At 38.9% G+C, this 16,782-nt stretch overlaps 2 protein-coding genes across 6 annotated transcripts in view; one reads left to right on the plus strand and one right to left on the minus strand.

Moving 5' to 3' along the window:
• Positions 1-16,782, plus strand: part of LOC135945012 (excitatory amino acid transporter 1-like) — a 58,608-nt gene that overhangs the window by 21,168 nt on the left and 20,658 nt on the right. The window contains exon 1 of one of the 5 annotated variants that reach the window (XM_065492359.1): positions 9,161-9,431. The exons of the other annotated variants lie outside the window; for them this stretch is intronic. The gene's annotated coding sequence lies outside the window, so the exon portion shown is untranslated. Of the gene's footprint in view, positions 1-9,160; positions 9,432-16,782 lie in introns of those variants that run through there. 5 annotated transcript variants of the gene reach the window in all.
• LOC135945091 (uncharacterized) lies at positions 3,827-5,056 on the minus strand. The gene is made up of 5 exons (XM_065492502.1): positions 4,819-5,056; positions 4,607-4,759; positions 4,348-4,545; positions 4,214-4,291; positions 3,827-4,158 (listed from the first exon to the last, which is right to left on the minus strand). The coding sequence occupies exons 1-5, from the start codon at positions 4,877-4,879 to the stop codon at positions 3,827-3,829; spliced, it is 822 nt and encodes a 273-aa protein (XP_065348574.1). The 5' UTR covers positions 4,880-5,056.

Below are 16,782 nucleotides of genomic sequence, written 5' to 3' on the forward strand. Positions count from 1 at the left end.
TCACATTTCCCTCTCAATCTGTCAAAATTTTTTGTTGGCTCTTGAATAAAATTTGAACAGTTTTTCTGAACATCGGTGTTTAATTTTATTGTCCTCATAAGTTTGAAAGGCAATTTTGCAAATTAAACTCATGCCTTTTATCTGCTCAATTTTTTGTTAAAAATAATATTTAATTGCACCAGCGGGGGCCAGATTCGTGCGACGCGCAGCTATGGCGTCCGGTGTAGTATGGCGCGAAAAATCAGTCACGTGAAAATGCGCGAAAAGAACCAAGTTTTCGTGTCAATATTGTGACATAATTTGCATTACTTGTAATAAATTTTGTCTTTTGGATCGTAAAAAACAAACACTTGACATTCGTCCGGCAATTTGTTTCCCACATTCAGACGCCATCTTGGATCTGCGCAGTGGGAACCAATTTTATCGCTCATCTGGCCTCCGCTGAATTGCACAACAATAAAAAATATTTTAATACCTTTTCTTTTACCGAGATGAAGGTGAATGTTTTATACAGATTACAACCATTTGATTAAAAAACCAACAAATAAAATTTTGTTATTTTAAAACTAGGTTATTTACCAGAAAAACCTTAATTATTTGTGGTCAAACTGTCACACTCTGTATAAAAGTGCTTCTAAAAAATCCTAATTCGAAGTCTAAATTTCGTAAGAAAGAAGTTGCGATGCAACAATTAAAATGGAAACAATCGGTTATGCAGATTAGTTTTGAATAAAGCGGTGCCGCCGGAGCAAATGGTAATTAAGCGCGAGGGCCGCTTTCAAGAGGGAACAAGCAAGCGCGACCATCCGCGTGTGCATGCGTTCGGTGGTGCATCTTAATGAGCGAGTGCATTCAATTCGACGTATCCTGTCCTTTTCAAATGCATTTTTCACAATGCAGAGAGTGAGCCTGGTGCAACCGGCCGCGCGCACACTGTCGCTTTCAATGCCACCGCAAGCACTCGGCTAATCAGGTCTCGCGCTCAGCTAAGAACTAAGAAGCCAACTATGCACCCTTGTTCAGCGCTGCTCCAATCCTTCCGGACATTTTCTTTCATGAATCTCCACTGTTGCTACCCTATTTGTCGAAACTCTTTAACTTCAAGGGCCAATTCTCATCAGCTTGCTTTTAGAAAATTTAATTTCATTGCCCCATCATTTAAGGATTATTTTATTCAAGATTCATAAAAGAAATGTAATTTTTTTATATCCTTGTTGCCAATGCAGGAACTCATCCCTAAGGATTCAATTAAAGTCAAAATTGATCTAAGTAGTGGTGTAAATTTTTGAAAAAAGTGGCTGCAAAGTTAGCATGCTTTTCAAACGGTAAGGACTCTCTCCCTACTTGAAATCTAATTTTATTTCACAACAAAGAGTTTCCCTGAAAGTTTTCATACGCTGTTGGACAGATCTCAACGAGAGGAATTAGAATCTACCCCAAAAATGAGGCCAAGCGCTGGAAATTTTAGAGAAAATTCGACAAATTTGAATTTATACTGTAGGAAAGGTCCTTCTTTGATTGTTGCGAATTCACCAGTTGCATAAACCCTAAGTGTTCGAAGCCGCCAACAGATGGCGCCACCGTAGACTTTCGATTTTAAGGCTCTTCCGCTGCGATTTCAGACTCAATCTAGCTACTGTGCATTCTTCAATTAATTTGCTATTTTTTGACGTGCTGAAAACCAAAATCGGTTCAGCCAATCGCCGTAGAATCGTGAAAAACTATTTTTTGAAATAAAAAAATCTTTTCCAACGTTTCTACGGCGAATAGCTGAACCGATTTTGGTTTTTAGCACATAAAAAATTAGCAAATTAATTAAAAAAAGCAAAATAGCTAGATTGAGTCTGAAATCGCAGCGGAAATGCCTTAAAACCGCTTAAAACAAAATTTTTAAGAAAGTCTGTGGTTGCGCCATCTGTTGGCGGCTTAAATAACTAAGGGTTTATGCAACTGGTCAATTGTAGAACAATTTTTTTATCGATCAACTGCTTATTACATCCAACAATTCAAATAATTTTCAATTGTCGCCTTGTATCGATCCAATTTAAGCATTTAGACGGGAAATAATGGACAGGAAATCAGTATTTTTGTTTTATTTTGTGCATTTGGTAAAGTTTTCTTTAAAAATGATAAAAATCTTGACATTATTTTCAGTCAAATTCCTCAATTTTGACAGAAAACACGCGTAAATCGGGATGAACTGTCTAAAAATTAATTATAACACAATAAAATAAAACAAAAATCCTAAAGTTGCTGCTATTCCCTGGTAATAATTAACAATTCTGTCCTAAAATACAAATTATGGTTCCTGCGTGCTTTTCAGACCATTATGTTTGCTTGTTACACGAAAAATAAACACGTTTCATCTCGGCGCTAACAAGGATGTCAGCCGGAAAGTTGACTATTAGTCAAGAGTGACTGCTACCGGGTGCAGTAACGAAGACAAAGTTTGGCCATTGGTGTGAAAAGCGCCGGCGGCAATTCCGCAAATTGCTGGCGTCGTTTTAATCAAGCCTCGCAGGTGCATTTTGCGCGCAGGGCAAGTGAATCGGTCAGGAGCAGAGAGGCCTCCTTCCCAGCATATTCTGTATATAGGGACGCCCTCGGCCCTCAGGCGCAGATCGATAGGAAGAGAAATAGAAAAGAGGCAATTGTCGCGGGAATTCTCTCTTCTATGCTGGCCGAGAGAGATTACGCTTTGTGAAGATCGCCCCCTGCGGACATTCGTCGCAAAAAATGTGGGGGACGTTTTCATATTTAAATCGATAGACTTGTTTTTGTGCAAATGCATTTTTCCATCGATTTGTGTGGCCGTGCGTGTGGCATTTTGAGCACTTTGCTGGATGCTGAGAGTGGTAGAGGCGGCCTGAATTTTAATTGCGAGGCACTCAGGAAATTGACTTAACTCGTCGCTTTTAAGATAAGAGCTTCTCCGCTTCTGCGCCACTGCTGGCAAAAAAAACGTCGGGCTTTTCACCGTTTCCCTTTCCTGCAAAGCCATTTCACTCCAGCGAAAATTCATTTAAAGAGAAATAGGGTTTTTAAGTTATTTCCTTTCCATAACTTGATAAGAAATAAAGAAGTTTTATCTTATTTGGAGATTTTAATATTATCCACCGGGGGTCAGGTTGCGATCTGTGTTGGTTCCCGCCGGTCAGAAGTCAATATGGCGTCGAAATATTGGAGGCCAATCAGGAGACAGTCCAGCGGCCAATCAGAAGCGTCGAAAAAGAGGCGTGCCGACCTAATAATTTCATTCCCGCGTATTTTGTTACATTTCTTTTAGCCTTATGTGCCATTTGATGGTCGATTCGCCAATTACCGGCTAATCGGCTGGTTAGTAAAGAAATAACAACAAAAATTTATCATTTGAAATTATTTCAAGTTTGTGACTTTCCCGCCGTATTCTACCAGACGCCATATCTGCGCGTCGCGTGAATCCGGCCCCCGGTGATCCTCACAGTATTATTTTAATTTGTGAGAACTGAAAAGTTCAGTAAAGTGTAAATCATCTCTAGCTAAGTAATAACTCTGCTTTTATCTTTGAAAAGTTATCACACAGCCGCTGATGCATACTGAAGTAAACAGTAGATGAAAATCTCATGGGAGTAGTAACAAATGTGATGCTCGCATGTGATTAAAATAATCTCGAGCGCCACAGCACTTTCCGCGCGTGCACGATTTTCTAAATTACTTATCTACCATTTCATTGAGCCGGAAACTGATAGTAAAAATTAAAAAGCGCACAGTAATTCATATTTTTTTATTTGATGAATTTATTAAACCAGAAATTTTGCTTCATATTATAGAACTTTTTCCACCTCTCTTACATCATCGAGTCGTTTGCGTAACATCTCTCATAGACATCGTCGTAAATTGGTTCTTCATTATTGTATGTCCACGCATTTTTCGCGTGCCCATGATCGAGATTTTCAGATTTCCTTTTCGAATTATTTCTTTTTCTCATGCATAAGAAAACCGCAACCAACACAACAATCAAGGAGACGATCGCAGCTATCAAAACTATGATTAGCCAGTTAAAGACTGGTTCATCGTCAGCGGTAGTGCTGGCGTTTGTTGCACTCGGTGCTTCCGGTGTTGATTGTTGGTTTTCCCATCTCGAAGGTGGCGTGTTCACCACAAATTCGAGCCTAGTGACTATAAATATTACAGTTTTAATTTCCTCTTAAAAATTCTGAAGGACAAAAATCACCTGCTCTAGTAGTTGTAGTTGTTGTAGTGGCATTTGCAATTGAGAGCTTTCTGCCTCCTCTGTTTCCCTGTATTGGGGCTGAAATATTTAAAGTTAATTAATTTTATAATTTGAGATTTATTGAGATTATTTACCTGCACATTTGATACTTTCTCTTCCGACGTGATGGCCCGTAACTTTTCCATCTTGATTGCAGAAGAGCCGGTATTTCAAATTGTTGTGCCTGCAATTGCAAATGCGCTGGTTTCGTTCTCCTTTCGATTCGCAGTTACTGAACTCCGCAGACGGAATCGGGCAGAAAAAGCACGCTTGCGTTGGGTTGCAGCGATGGTCTGAGTTTTTATATTAGAATTCGTTGAAATGCAGGAATAGAAAAAAGTCTTGCGGTCTTACCAATAAAATTGTCTGTCGGATGCCAACCTCTGTCGCCTGAGCAAGTGAAAGATTCCGCGCATTGCGGCCCACATAAGATGCAGTTGACATCAGCAGAGTAGGGCGCGATGCTGCAGTACCAGCCGGAATTTCTCAAATCGTCCATATTACAAGCTGATTAAAATTAAAATTTAAAAAAATATAATCTTCACTACAAGGAACCTTTTTCTTACCTGGAACCTCGAGCATGTTTGCAAAGCTCAAAATGATCAAAATAAAAGCTTGATGTACCATTTTCTTCAAAAATATCGTGCTTTCACGTGCGCGGACGGTTTGTTTGTGCAGTCGTTTCGCACTATCTCCGGGTTTTTGTTGATGTTTCAATTTTGTGATGGAAGTTGAGAAGCCACATAAAGTAATAATAAACTGATAAACATTTTTAAGGAAGCGCAGTTCGTTTACCTTTGCCCTATTTAAAGTGGAATGATACTGGGCAACAATTGAAAATTATTTAAATGGTTGGATGCCTTAAACAATGACCGATAAACAATTTGTTCAACAATTTGCAACAGTAAAAAATTGACCTTCCTACAATAAAAATTCAAATTTTGCCAATTTTCTCCAAAATGTACAGTGCTTGAACATATTTTCTTGACATATTCCGATTCCTCTCGTCGAGATCTGTCCAACGGTGTATGCCACTAATTGGGGAAACTCTTGGTTTTGAAATTAAATCGGATTTCAAGCAAGGAGACCGCCATTACCATTTGAAAAGCACGGTAACTTTCAAGCCAATTTTCTCAAAAAATTACAGCGCTCTTTATGTCAATTTAGGCTTTAACTGAATCCTAAGGGATGAATTTGTGCATTGGCAACAAGCATTTTCCAGGCTTTTCCAGTATCATTCCTCTTTGACGCAAGACTACAAATTGAAAATTATTATAATTATTGGCTACAATTAGAATTTGTTCTACAATACACAACAATCAAGAGAAAAATTCCAAATTTGCCATTGTCCAAATTTTACATCGCTTTTGGCAAAAAATATTTTTTTAAACAGAGAGATTCTAACTCCTCTCGTCGAAATGTACCCAACGGAGCCTGTATAGAAGTGACTGAAATTCCTAGAATGCCATTCTCAAAAACGACCAGGTGGTCCCAGGAGACCCGAGAAATGTTGCCCAAGGGACTTCATGGTATTCCTGCTAACCCACTTGCTGTGTTCAACTGCACGTGCTTCGCGCCGCCCGCTGGACCTATACTCGCTGTGCATGCCGACGACACACCACCGCTGGAATGCGGCTTTTTCCACCAGTCACCGAGCGATGCGTATGTAATGTCCCTGTGGACAGCCCTGGATATTGGCCAGGTGAGCCAAATTAGGTGGAAGAGAGCAGCAATGTGAAGTCACGAATTCCGACGATAAAGTACGCGGCCTGGTTCTTGCTACTGCTCATGACCATGCATGATCATGCAGTGGGAAGCATGTTCCAAAATAGTTTAAAGTGGAATGATACTGGGCAACAATTGAAAATTATTTAAATTGTTGGATGCCTTAAACAATTGACCGATAAACAATTTGTTCTACAATTTGCAGTAGTAAAAAGGACCTTCCTACAATAAAAATTCAAATTTTGCCAATTTTCTCCAAAATGTACAGTGTTTGAACATATTTTCTTGGCATATTCCGATTCCTCTCGTCGAGATCTGTCCAACGGTGTATGCCACTTATTGGGGAAACTCTTGGTTTTGAAATTAAAAAAATACGGCATAAACTAGGGATAATTTTAGACATTGGCAGCAAGGATTAACTGGTAAAAATTCAACATTTTACTTTCCAAAAATTTCCTTTTTAAATATGTGCCTGAGATATTTTGAAAGCTGGAAGAAGCCAACGAAGCGTTTTTCGGCGGCGCGGTGACGAAAGTCGTTAAACTCGCAATTTGATGCCTGGCGCGAAAATTGAGTTTGGCTCCGGGCTGGAGTGAACTAAACCTTTTTGAAAAGCCGTACGAGACGCGAAAAGCAGCAGCAACAGCACGCGCGCCGCCCTTTGTGCCGCGACAGGATAAGTTAATTAGTCGGGCCGCGCATTCAGCACAACTTGCGAAAAAGGGATTCGAGCCGGGCGGGCTTCGGCGAAACGGGAAACTCGGCGAAAAGTGTGGTAGAATTCGACGAATTTTGTTATTAGAAAGTTTATCCCTCACAACAGACTTGATGTCTTCATTTTGTTGGAGCAAAATGCGATTTTTGAAAATTAATATTGAGGTAATGGAATGAAAAATGAATTTAATTTCTTTTTGAACATTTTAAAGTGGAATGATACTGGGCAACAATTGAAAATTATTTGAATTGTTGGATGCCATAAACAATTGATCGATAAACAATTTGCAATAATAAAAAATCACATTCCTACAATAAAAATTCAAATTTTGCCAATTTTCTCCGAAATTGACAGTGCTTGAACATATTTTCTTGGCATATTCCGATTCCTCTCGACGAGATCTGTCTAACGGTGTAATGCCACTTATTGGGGAAACTCTTGGTTTTGAAATTAAATCGGATTTCAAGTAAGGAGACAGCCCTTACCATTTGAAACTTTCCAGCCAATTTTCTCAAAAAATTACAGTGCTTCTTAGGTCAATTTAGGCTTTAACTGAATCCTAAGGTATGAGTTTATGCATTGGCAACAAGCATTTTCCAGGCTTTTGCAGTATCATTCCTCTTTAATCTGAGAATCATGATCCAATCACAAAGAGAATAAAATCGTTGTCGGTCTTGCAAAATTGCAAGTGAAATCGCTAAATTCACATCACGCCAGAGGCTACGCACGAATTCAAATAAAACCGTTAGATATTTCCTTGTTTCAATTTCATTTTTGATTCATTGACAAGAGAGTGATAGGTCCCGAAAATTAAAGTAAAACTTTACATAAAATTAGGAAAACTATCTAAAAATTAGGAAAAAGCTAAACACTTCCAGGTTGCTGTTTTAATTTCTGAGAAAATCGGTTCAAAGGTTTGCATGCTAATCAAGCGGCTAGCATAAATTTGATCCTTATTGAAAAATCACGATTTATTTCCCAATTTAGAGCGTTTTTCCTCATAATTCGCAAACCATTGGATATAGATTGCAACAATGAGAGAAATCGAAATCAAGGAAAAAAATGGACAAATAAATTTGAAAACAATCTTTAATTGAATTGTTGCTTTTCGTTATTGCACTTTGTAGAGATAAATATACATAGTCAAAAACCTAAAATGTTCTTAATTGTTGGCCTATAATAGCTCTACTCTGCAAAATCCTGGAAAATGCTTGATGAAAATTCATAAACTATAATTCCAAGGATTCAGTTGAAGCCAAAATTGACCTAATAAATAAGGAGCAGTGCAAATTTTTTAGAAAAGCAAAGTTAGCATGCTTTTCAAATGGTCTGTCTCCTTACTTGAAATCCCATTTAATTTCACAACAAAGTTTCCCTAAAAGGTCATGCAAATCTCGACGAGAGGAACCAAAATCTGCTTAGAAAATGTGGTCAAGCGTTGGAAATTTTGGAGAAAATATGAAAAATATTAAACAGGGCTGGGCATGGGCATTAAGCGGTTTTTTGCAGCTATTTTCTCCCAAATTTTTCGTGCTCATAAAAAATTACATTTAAAACTCGAAAACCCATGAGTCAACAAAATCGAAAAACCCCTCTGGGCATTTGTTCATGCTCATAACGTGCAAAACCCGCACAAAACTGGTAAACACCGCAAAAAACCACTGCGCACTGCAAGTTTGGGAATCTCCCCGGGAGATACCCCAGCCCTGATTTTTATTGTAGCAAGGACCTGCCTATTTCATTCAAAAATTCACTTGTTGCCCTATATCGGAACACTTTAAAGAGGAATGATACTGGAAAAGCCTGGAAAATGCTTGTTGCCAATGCATAAAATCATCCCTTAGGATTCAGTTAAAGCCTAAATTGACCTAAGGAGCGCTGTAATTTTTTGAGAAAATTGTCTGGAAAGTTAGCGTGCTTTTCAAATGGTAATGGCTGTCTCCTTACTTGAAATCCGATTTAATTTCAAAACCAAGAGTTACCCCAATAAGTGGCATACACCGTTGGACAGATCTCGACGAGAGGAAATGAAATATGCCAAGAAAATACAGTATGTTAAAGCATTGCAAATTTTGGAGAAAATTGGCAAAATTTGAATTTTTATTGTAGGAAGGTCATTTTTTTATTATTGCAAATTGTTGAACAAATTGTTTACCGGTCAATTGTTTAAGGCATCCAACACTTTAAATAATATTCAATTGTTGCCCAGTATCATTCCATTTTAAATTATCAGACAAGCGCCTTTTTTGCCACGCGTGTGCTGCAGAAGTCTTTCGGGCAGTGAAAGCAGAAAGCAACAAACGCGCGGCGGGCGATCAAGTCGTCATTCGGCAGTTTGGGCGCGCGAGCAAGCATGCAGGGGATGGCGAGTGGCGAGGGTGGTGGTGCACGGCGCGCACTCGCATCTCTCAGGAGCCGCGGCGGCGGCGGCGGCTGGAGGGACGAGCGCGCGCGGCGGTGGCCGCGGCCGGGAGGGGAGCCGCGGAGACGCGAGGTGCTGCTGCACTCAGTGTCAGTGGTTCGCGGGCTGTGCCAGTCAGTCTCCGGTCGGGCACGCACGCACGCACGCCTCCTGCCTGCCAGGCCTGCCTGCTCCTGCCGACTCGCCCGCCGCCGCCACTCGCTCATCTCGCTCGTCTCGCTCGTTTGTGTGCTCAAAGAACTAATTAGCCGCCGGCAGTGCAGTAGTGTGCTTGTGGATTTTCGCAGCCCAGCCGAAGCAGCCGACTTTGATTACGAGTGAGTAGACAAAGGGGTTGCAGCCGCTTTGCCGCGCGATCTGACGAGAGAGAGAGAGAAAGGAATCGTGAGAAAGCGCGAGCTGCTTTTGCGTTTTTATCTTCCTTCAAACAGGTTTCAATTTATTCAGAAGCTGCACAGGTGCGGAAATAATGAAGCTCTAGTACAATATTCAAATAAATAATTGAATTCGAGGTTTTTGCTATCCTTGTGAAAATTTAGCTGATTTCGGGTTTTTGAATAAATTAAAATTCTTTCTAGAAAGAGACAGATAGATTTCTGACCACCACCAATTTTTTTATTTGCTTTCAAATAATATAAATTCTTAAATTACGGGAAAAACGGTAAATGATAGACCAAGGGTTGCAAATTACTCGCATTATAATTGCAATAACCTGGCAAAACCACTTTTATATCTAGTTATAAATTTTTGACCAAAAGATATACAAACTAATATTTAAACCAACGATAATTAAATAAATAATAAGATTTTTGATTATATCAGGAAATTGAGAGCGTTTAGTTGTTCGGGCAACGAATTATTGAACTTAAATTTTTGTGCAATTATCACGAGCGAAATGTTTACAGCAATTTATTTCTTTCAATTCTTTTGTACAAGGATTTATTAGAAAAACCAGCTTTGAAAAATTAGAATAATTTGACTTTTTTCATGGCTTTAGTATTTTATTTGTTCTTTCCCCATTGGGATTTGATTTAATCTTTATTTCACCTCATGCAAATTCGTGATTCAAGAAGAACAAAAGCTGGTTTATAAAATGAAGCAGGGGAATCCTCACTCGCTCTTGTTTTTATTTACAAACATGACTCGTGAGCAGTCTTACTCATACAAAATAAAAACATTCTAAACATTATTTGCGTCATAAATGCAGTTTAAAACTTTTAAAGCCAGATTTTTAGAAAATATTTCCACTCTTTGACGCGTTTTTACAAACATTTACCTGCAGACAAAGATAGAAAAAATGTTAGTATCTTCGGATTTAGAGAGTTTACTTTTCGCAAGTCATAATTTGAAGAAGTCTTGTTGCTCTTGCGCCTTTTTTATGGGGCCTATGTGCACCGTGCGCCGCCGAAATAGAAGTGAGAACGGCGAGAGAGTCGGTTTGTTCAATGAAGGCAAACAATGAAATGAGGATGCTGCGCGGAGCGAGCGATAAATTAGATAAAAGAGAGAGAGAGAGAGAGAGAGCGCTGAAATGAATCGGCCGTCGGCGGCGACGCCACAGAGCAAAGCGCGCGCGATATGGATATGATCAAGTTCAAGGTGCGATTGCGACATTTCCCACAGTGACAACGAGTTAATCGCCCCGCGACTTCCAATTGGCGTATCGGAATCGGATTCAGGAAGCCGCGCACGTAAGCCTCCAGCTTCCAAAGGAAGGGAACAGATATCAACAGAGGTATCTTGCAATTTGGAGCTCCCAACCACCGGGGGCCGGATTCACGCGATGCGCAGATATGGCGTCTGGTATAGTTCGGTGGGAAAGTTACAAACAAACGTACAATTAAATTGGCTTGGAAAATTTATCATGAAAATGAATATTTTTGTTGTTATCTCTTTACTAACAGCTGATTAGCCTGGTAATTTGCGAATCGATCATTGCATGGCACATCAGGCTAATGGAAATGTAACAAAATACGCGGGAATGACATTATTAGGTCGGCACTCCTCTTTTTTGACGCTTCTGATTGGCCGCTGGACCGTCTCCTGATTAGCTTCCATTATTTCGACGCCATATTGACTTCTGACCGGCGGGAACCCAACACAGATCGCAACCTGGCCCCCGGTAGCTCCCAGGAAAACAGATTCAGAGAGCATTTAATATTTTTCATAAGTTTCAATTCGCTGTGGCAAAATCAAATGAGCAAAATCATAGATTCAAAGCTTTAGAGAAACATTTTGGTCTTGAAAACTGCCTAAAATTGTGATTCTTTTCCTGTATTAATCTGTATAAACCTCTACTATGAAAGATTCTTTTTATATCTATTTTTGACTTCCCAAATTGTGTGGGACAAATTTTGCTCAACACATGTCCTCATCATTTTAAATTTAAAGCGCCTCGTCTGACGCAGAAACAGCCTGTTTCAATTGACTAGAGTGTCCCATGAATTGAGAGCAAAGAAACATAAGTGGGATGCTGTTATTTCCAGAGCGACGATTTACCCTTTAATTTCGTTAACGGCTTCCTGCCGATTTGACCACAATAAAGTGTAAAAAGGCGCTGTTGCATTTCACGCTCCGCTTCTCGCCCTTTCATCCATTGGAAATTCAAATTGCGAGCTGCAAAAGTGTGTCCATCGCGATGCCGCCCTGCTAGGCGTGTCTCCAAAGCATTTATAGAGATGCACCAACCTTGGAGGAGAAAAGTGAAATGCGACCAACAATGAGAGAGAGAGAGAGAGGAGCCTTTCAGTGAGTGCGCGGCAGAAAAACAATGAATATTGATTAAGCGGCCGCGCTGTTTTTGTTCAGGAGCGAGGAAAAATCGTCAAGTTTGTGACTGCAACAGCAGCAGCAGCGACGAGATGCCTCGTGGCGTTTTATCGTTAATTAACGAGAAAAGCAGCTCTTCATTAGTTCCTCAGCTTCCTTTGTGCGGCTTATTGTTGGGGGATTTTCCAATTTTTCGGTATGCACACGCCTTTTTGTGCATTTCCCCATGAAAAGAGCAGGAAAACAAAAAAAAAATTAACTGCAGAACTATGCTCTTTACGAGAGGCATCTCATTATGAAGAGACACGATGAAGCTGATAATGCCAGTAAGATCTCGTCGAGATGAATCAAAACTAGAAGTAAAAAAGAAACATGGTATATTATATATAGAGCTATTTATTTTTCTTTTAAATAAGCTTAATCTGAATTATTCTGACGTTTAATCTCGCAAGTTATTTTAAAAAAAATGACTCAATCGATCGCTTGGCCTTGACAGTTTAAAAAAAATATTTCAAATTGGGAAATTAAGTATTTTAATTTTTTAGTTAATATATTTCGCCAAAATAGTGTTTTTTTCTACTTGAGATGAAAAGGAATTCGGGACAGTAAAAAAATTATTTAGAAAGAAAATGAAGCTAAAAGAGAGATTTTAATTGCACAATTTTCTTTAAATCAAATCGTGTATATTTTTCTCCATAATATCAGGCGATTTGGATATTAATAAATAGTCATTTTAGGCCAAAAATCACGGCCATAAACAAAATTAGTTAAATAATATTCCAAAAGTAAAAAATTTCACCTTTGATTCTTTTCTGTCCCTCTGGGTCGTGGTCAGTGACGGGTTATTGCTTTATAATAGCGACTGATTGACATCTGAATCAGAATGCGTGTATATATTTTGACGCACAAATGAATGCCGCGCATCTAGTTATAATATATATTTATAAATAATCGCGGAGTGGGCAATGGTGGGCGCGCATGCATCAGCTGGCTCGAGTATCATCGGAGCGCGTCGCGGTGTGCCTTCCTTCATACCGGAAGCTCTGCTTGATTCTATTTAAATAACTCCACATGCATGAAACGAACGATACTTATCAGGATGAATTAATTAGAGAAATGTAGCATGCAACCGTCATGTCTGCGCAGCCGTCCAAAGTGCGTGACCGCGTGTAAACACGGCGTGGAAAATTTCGTCCACGATTGTGCGTGGGAAACGACCACGAAAATTGCAAGCTTGGCGGAAATATACTGTCATCCTCTTTGGCCAACGAAGCTATTCAGACGGGTAAAAAATTGAAAATTTAAGAAAAAGCACGTCCAAAAAGTGTGATGCACTATTTCCTTTCTGAAAAATTAAATAAATTGCAAATATATTGAAAATTCATATATACCAGCCATTACTATCCCAAAAGAACCAAAATTGATCAGAATGGGGATAAATTGCTCCGAATCTTGACCAGAATAAATAAGAAAATGTAGTCTAATTCACCACTTGCATAAACCCTAAGTGTTCGAAGCCGCCAACAGATGGCGCCACCGTAGACTTTCGATTTTAAGGCACTTCCGCTGCGTTTTCAGACTCAATCTAGCTACTGTGCATTCTTCAATTAATTTGCTAATTTTTGAGGTGCTGAAAACCAAAATCGGTTCAGCCAATCGCCGTAGAATCGTGAAAAACTATTTTTTGAAATAAAAAAATCTTTTCCAATGTTTCTACGGCGAATGGCCGAACCGATTTTGGTTTTCAGCACCTCAAAAATTAGCAAATTAATTAAAAAAATCAAAATAGCTAGATTGAGTCTGAAATCGCAGCGGAACTGCTTTAAAACCGCTTAAAACAAAATTTTTAAGAAAGTCTGTGGTTGCGCCATCTGTTGGCGGCATCAATAACTAAGGGTTTATGCAACTGGAAAGTTTCCTTCAACCGATTTTTTGGTATTAAAAAATACTAGATTTTTTAGGCGATTTTTTTATGTGCGTGAAACCGAAATGTTCGGCGTCGAAACAGCCGAAATTGGCCGCCGAAGATGCGGGCGTAACCAAGGGAATACAATATGGCGGCGCACCACGCCCCCTATGAGGAGCGAAAAGTGCACTCTTACCAGCCGTATTCCCTCGGTTACGCCCCCCTCTTCGGCGGCCAATTTCGGCTGTTTCGACGCTGAACATTTCAGTTTCACGCACATAAAAAAATTGGCCAAATATCTAGTATTTGTAATAACATAAACCCCGGTGCCAAAATTCGAAGGAAACATCCCTGAAACGTAAAAACCGTTTCTTAAGCGGTTTTTGGACTGAACCTAGCCAGCATCGTCGTTTTATTGCGCTGGCTGTCGCTGTGGCGCTGCTGTCTCGATCTTCGCTACGTCAAAAAGCCAATCAGACCTCTGATAGGTTGTCGACGTTCTTGTGGCACTTTTTGCTTTGTTAGGTCCTACTTTGATTTAATTTTGACGCTAATATTAAACCCAAATTAATTAAAATTTATAGAAACTAAAAAAATCTGTTAAATTCATATAAAAATGATTCACTTTATAAACAATGAGTTCTCATCTTCTCTGGAATAGGATGGACATGGAAAAATTCTCCTCAAAAAGTTCCCACATCTTAAACGACTTCTATTCTCACATAATATTCCCTCACATAAGAAATTCAAGGTTTCTCACCTTTATTAGATGCACTTCTTGAAACGCATCAGGATAGTGAAAGTCTAAATTTGGACTCTTTTTTACGGAGTGAACGAACTCGCGGTCAGGTGTGTTTTGGTGACCTCTCTTTCCTTGCGCTCTCAGCTAGCCTTGGTCCGTGTCAAAATCGTAATACATTCTCATTGTCAGCATAGTGAGACGGCACGGCAGGCTCACGGCAAAGAGCTGCCATCAATATTAATCAAGTCGCGCGGCGAGAGGAGGCATCTCGTCCCACTTTCTTCTCGCTTGTATTCATGCATGTATTTGCTTTCTGGGGAAGTGTGTTGAGGATGACTCCACAGCGTTAAATCTACCTGTTGATTGAAACATGATTTTGTCATATATAATTTTTATTCGAGAAAAACTAACTAAAAGAAGCTAACTGACAAATATTTATAATTATCGATTGCAATTATATCTATGAGGGGGGCCAAAATAAATTTAACTCATCTTATAATTTAATTAATTAAATTGAAGAAGAGGACAATGTCATTTGTCCTACAATTTAATTGACAATAATGTGAATTTTAAATAACTATTAAAATGAATTTAAGAAAACCACAAGTTAAATTTCCTTTCAAACTACTATTTTGGCAACGAGCTGACAATGTCCTATCTGCAAACGCACATGAGCGGCGATGCGTTTCGCATTTCAAACGCGACGAGGGCCTCCTTGTCGCGACTGCGGTAGGGCGAGCACATTCGCACTCAAGGTCCATTTCGGAAATCTCTTTCGGCGGTGGGCACACACACACACACACACATACATTATTATTGTTATCATCGCCGCCTCCAAATTGGTCTTGTTTAAAGGGGAGAGAGGTTAAATGAAACAATCACAGCGCGCGGCGCGCTTGAAAAAGCTCCTTTGCAATCGAGGACGCGCTGGAAGCTGCGAATGCATGTCGAGGTGACTCGCACTTTTGACCAACGCCACTATTAAATGTGTCTGTGGACCGGAAGCACTCGCTCCTATTTAGCTGTCAGAGGGAACACCAAGACTCCTCAAAAAGAGTGTCTAGATGGGTGGAGATTTCTGTAACAGAAATAAATATGGGTAAAATTTAAACTATATTTTTTAATGAGAAATTTCTTGGAGGTCAGTCATTATAATTTTAAAAAATTATTAAAAACGGAACCAGCCTCAATATTTGATAAAATTAATAAAAAGACCATAAAATTGCAGAAATAACATTTTTAACAAATTGGAAACCCATTTAAAAATAAAAAGAATGGCAGGAACGTGATAATTATTTCTGAAACTATTGTTAAGAAATATTTTAAAATTAAAAATGGCGACAATAATGCACTTTGTGGGGTTTTTAACAGGAGGCAAGGACAACAATGGTATAGCAAGGGAATCGTGCGCCATCAAATTTCAGGTTAACACACACGGAAAAGATGAATACGCGTCAGCTTTAGTAATGATTGCTTGTTGGATTTATGTTTTCTTTCTTGACAAAATCGGTAAGAGACCAACAATCAGGGTAGTTAGAATAAACGAGATCAGGAAAATTCATACCATAATCGTCATTAACTTCAACATTACTGCCTTCACGAGTTACTGCCAACTTTCCTTTTCTAATGCTTGCTCGTCCAATTACAAATATTCAATCGTTGTTTTTTTAAAATTTGTTTTTACCTTTTGTATAAAGGACATTTCTGCACCAATTTTTTCATAATAGTAACTCCTTTGCCTCATGCAAGACTAAAATTGATAACAAACACTAAACGTTTATTATCAATTAGAAGAAATTTTTGAAAAACATTTAATTCTTTTTTAACACATTTTTTTAAACAAATTAATTTTAAATGTGATTTTTTAAATTTGAGAATTTTATTAATATAGGGCTTCGGATTTTAGACGATCGATGATCTCCATTTAATTGTAGAAGAAAAATTTGTATATTCAAAAATGATATAAAATATCCGAAACATATGATGCGTTATTCTTAATTAAAATAGTACTTAAAATGACATTACGTATGACAACTTTAAGATCATTTCGTTCAAAATCTTCAGTTCCTGCCTCCAATTCGCATCTAGTAAAAGCCTTTAGTGTTCGAAGCCGCCAACAGATGGCGCCAGCGCGTACTTTTATAATAAATTTAATTGAAAATTTTATTGAAAACCAAAATCAGTTCAAAAATTCGCCGTAGAAACGTTGAAAAATATTATATATTTCAAAAAATAGTTTTCACGATTCTAC

The sequence above is a fragment of the Cloeon dipterum genome, chromosome X (genome assembly GCF_949628265.1).
Source record: "Cloeon dipterum chromosome X, ieCloDipt1.1, whole genome shotgun sequence".
Taxonomy (NCBI): domain Eukaryota; kingdom Metazoa; phylum Arthropoda; class Insecta; order Ephemeroptera; family Baetidae; genus Cloeon; species Cloeon dipterum.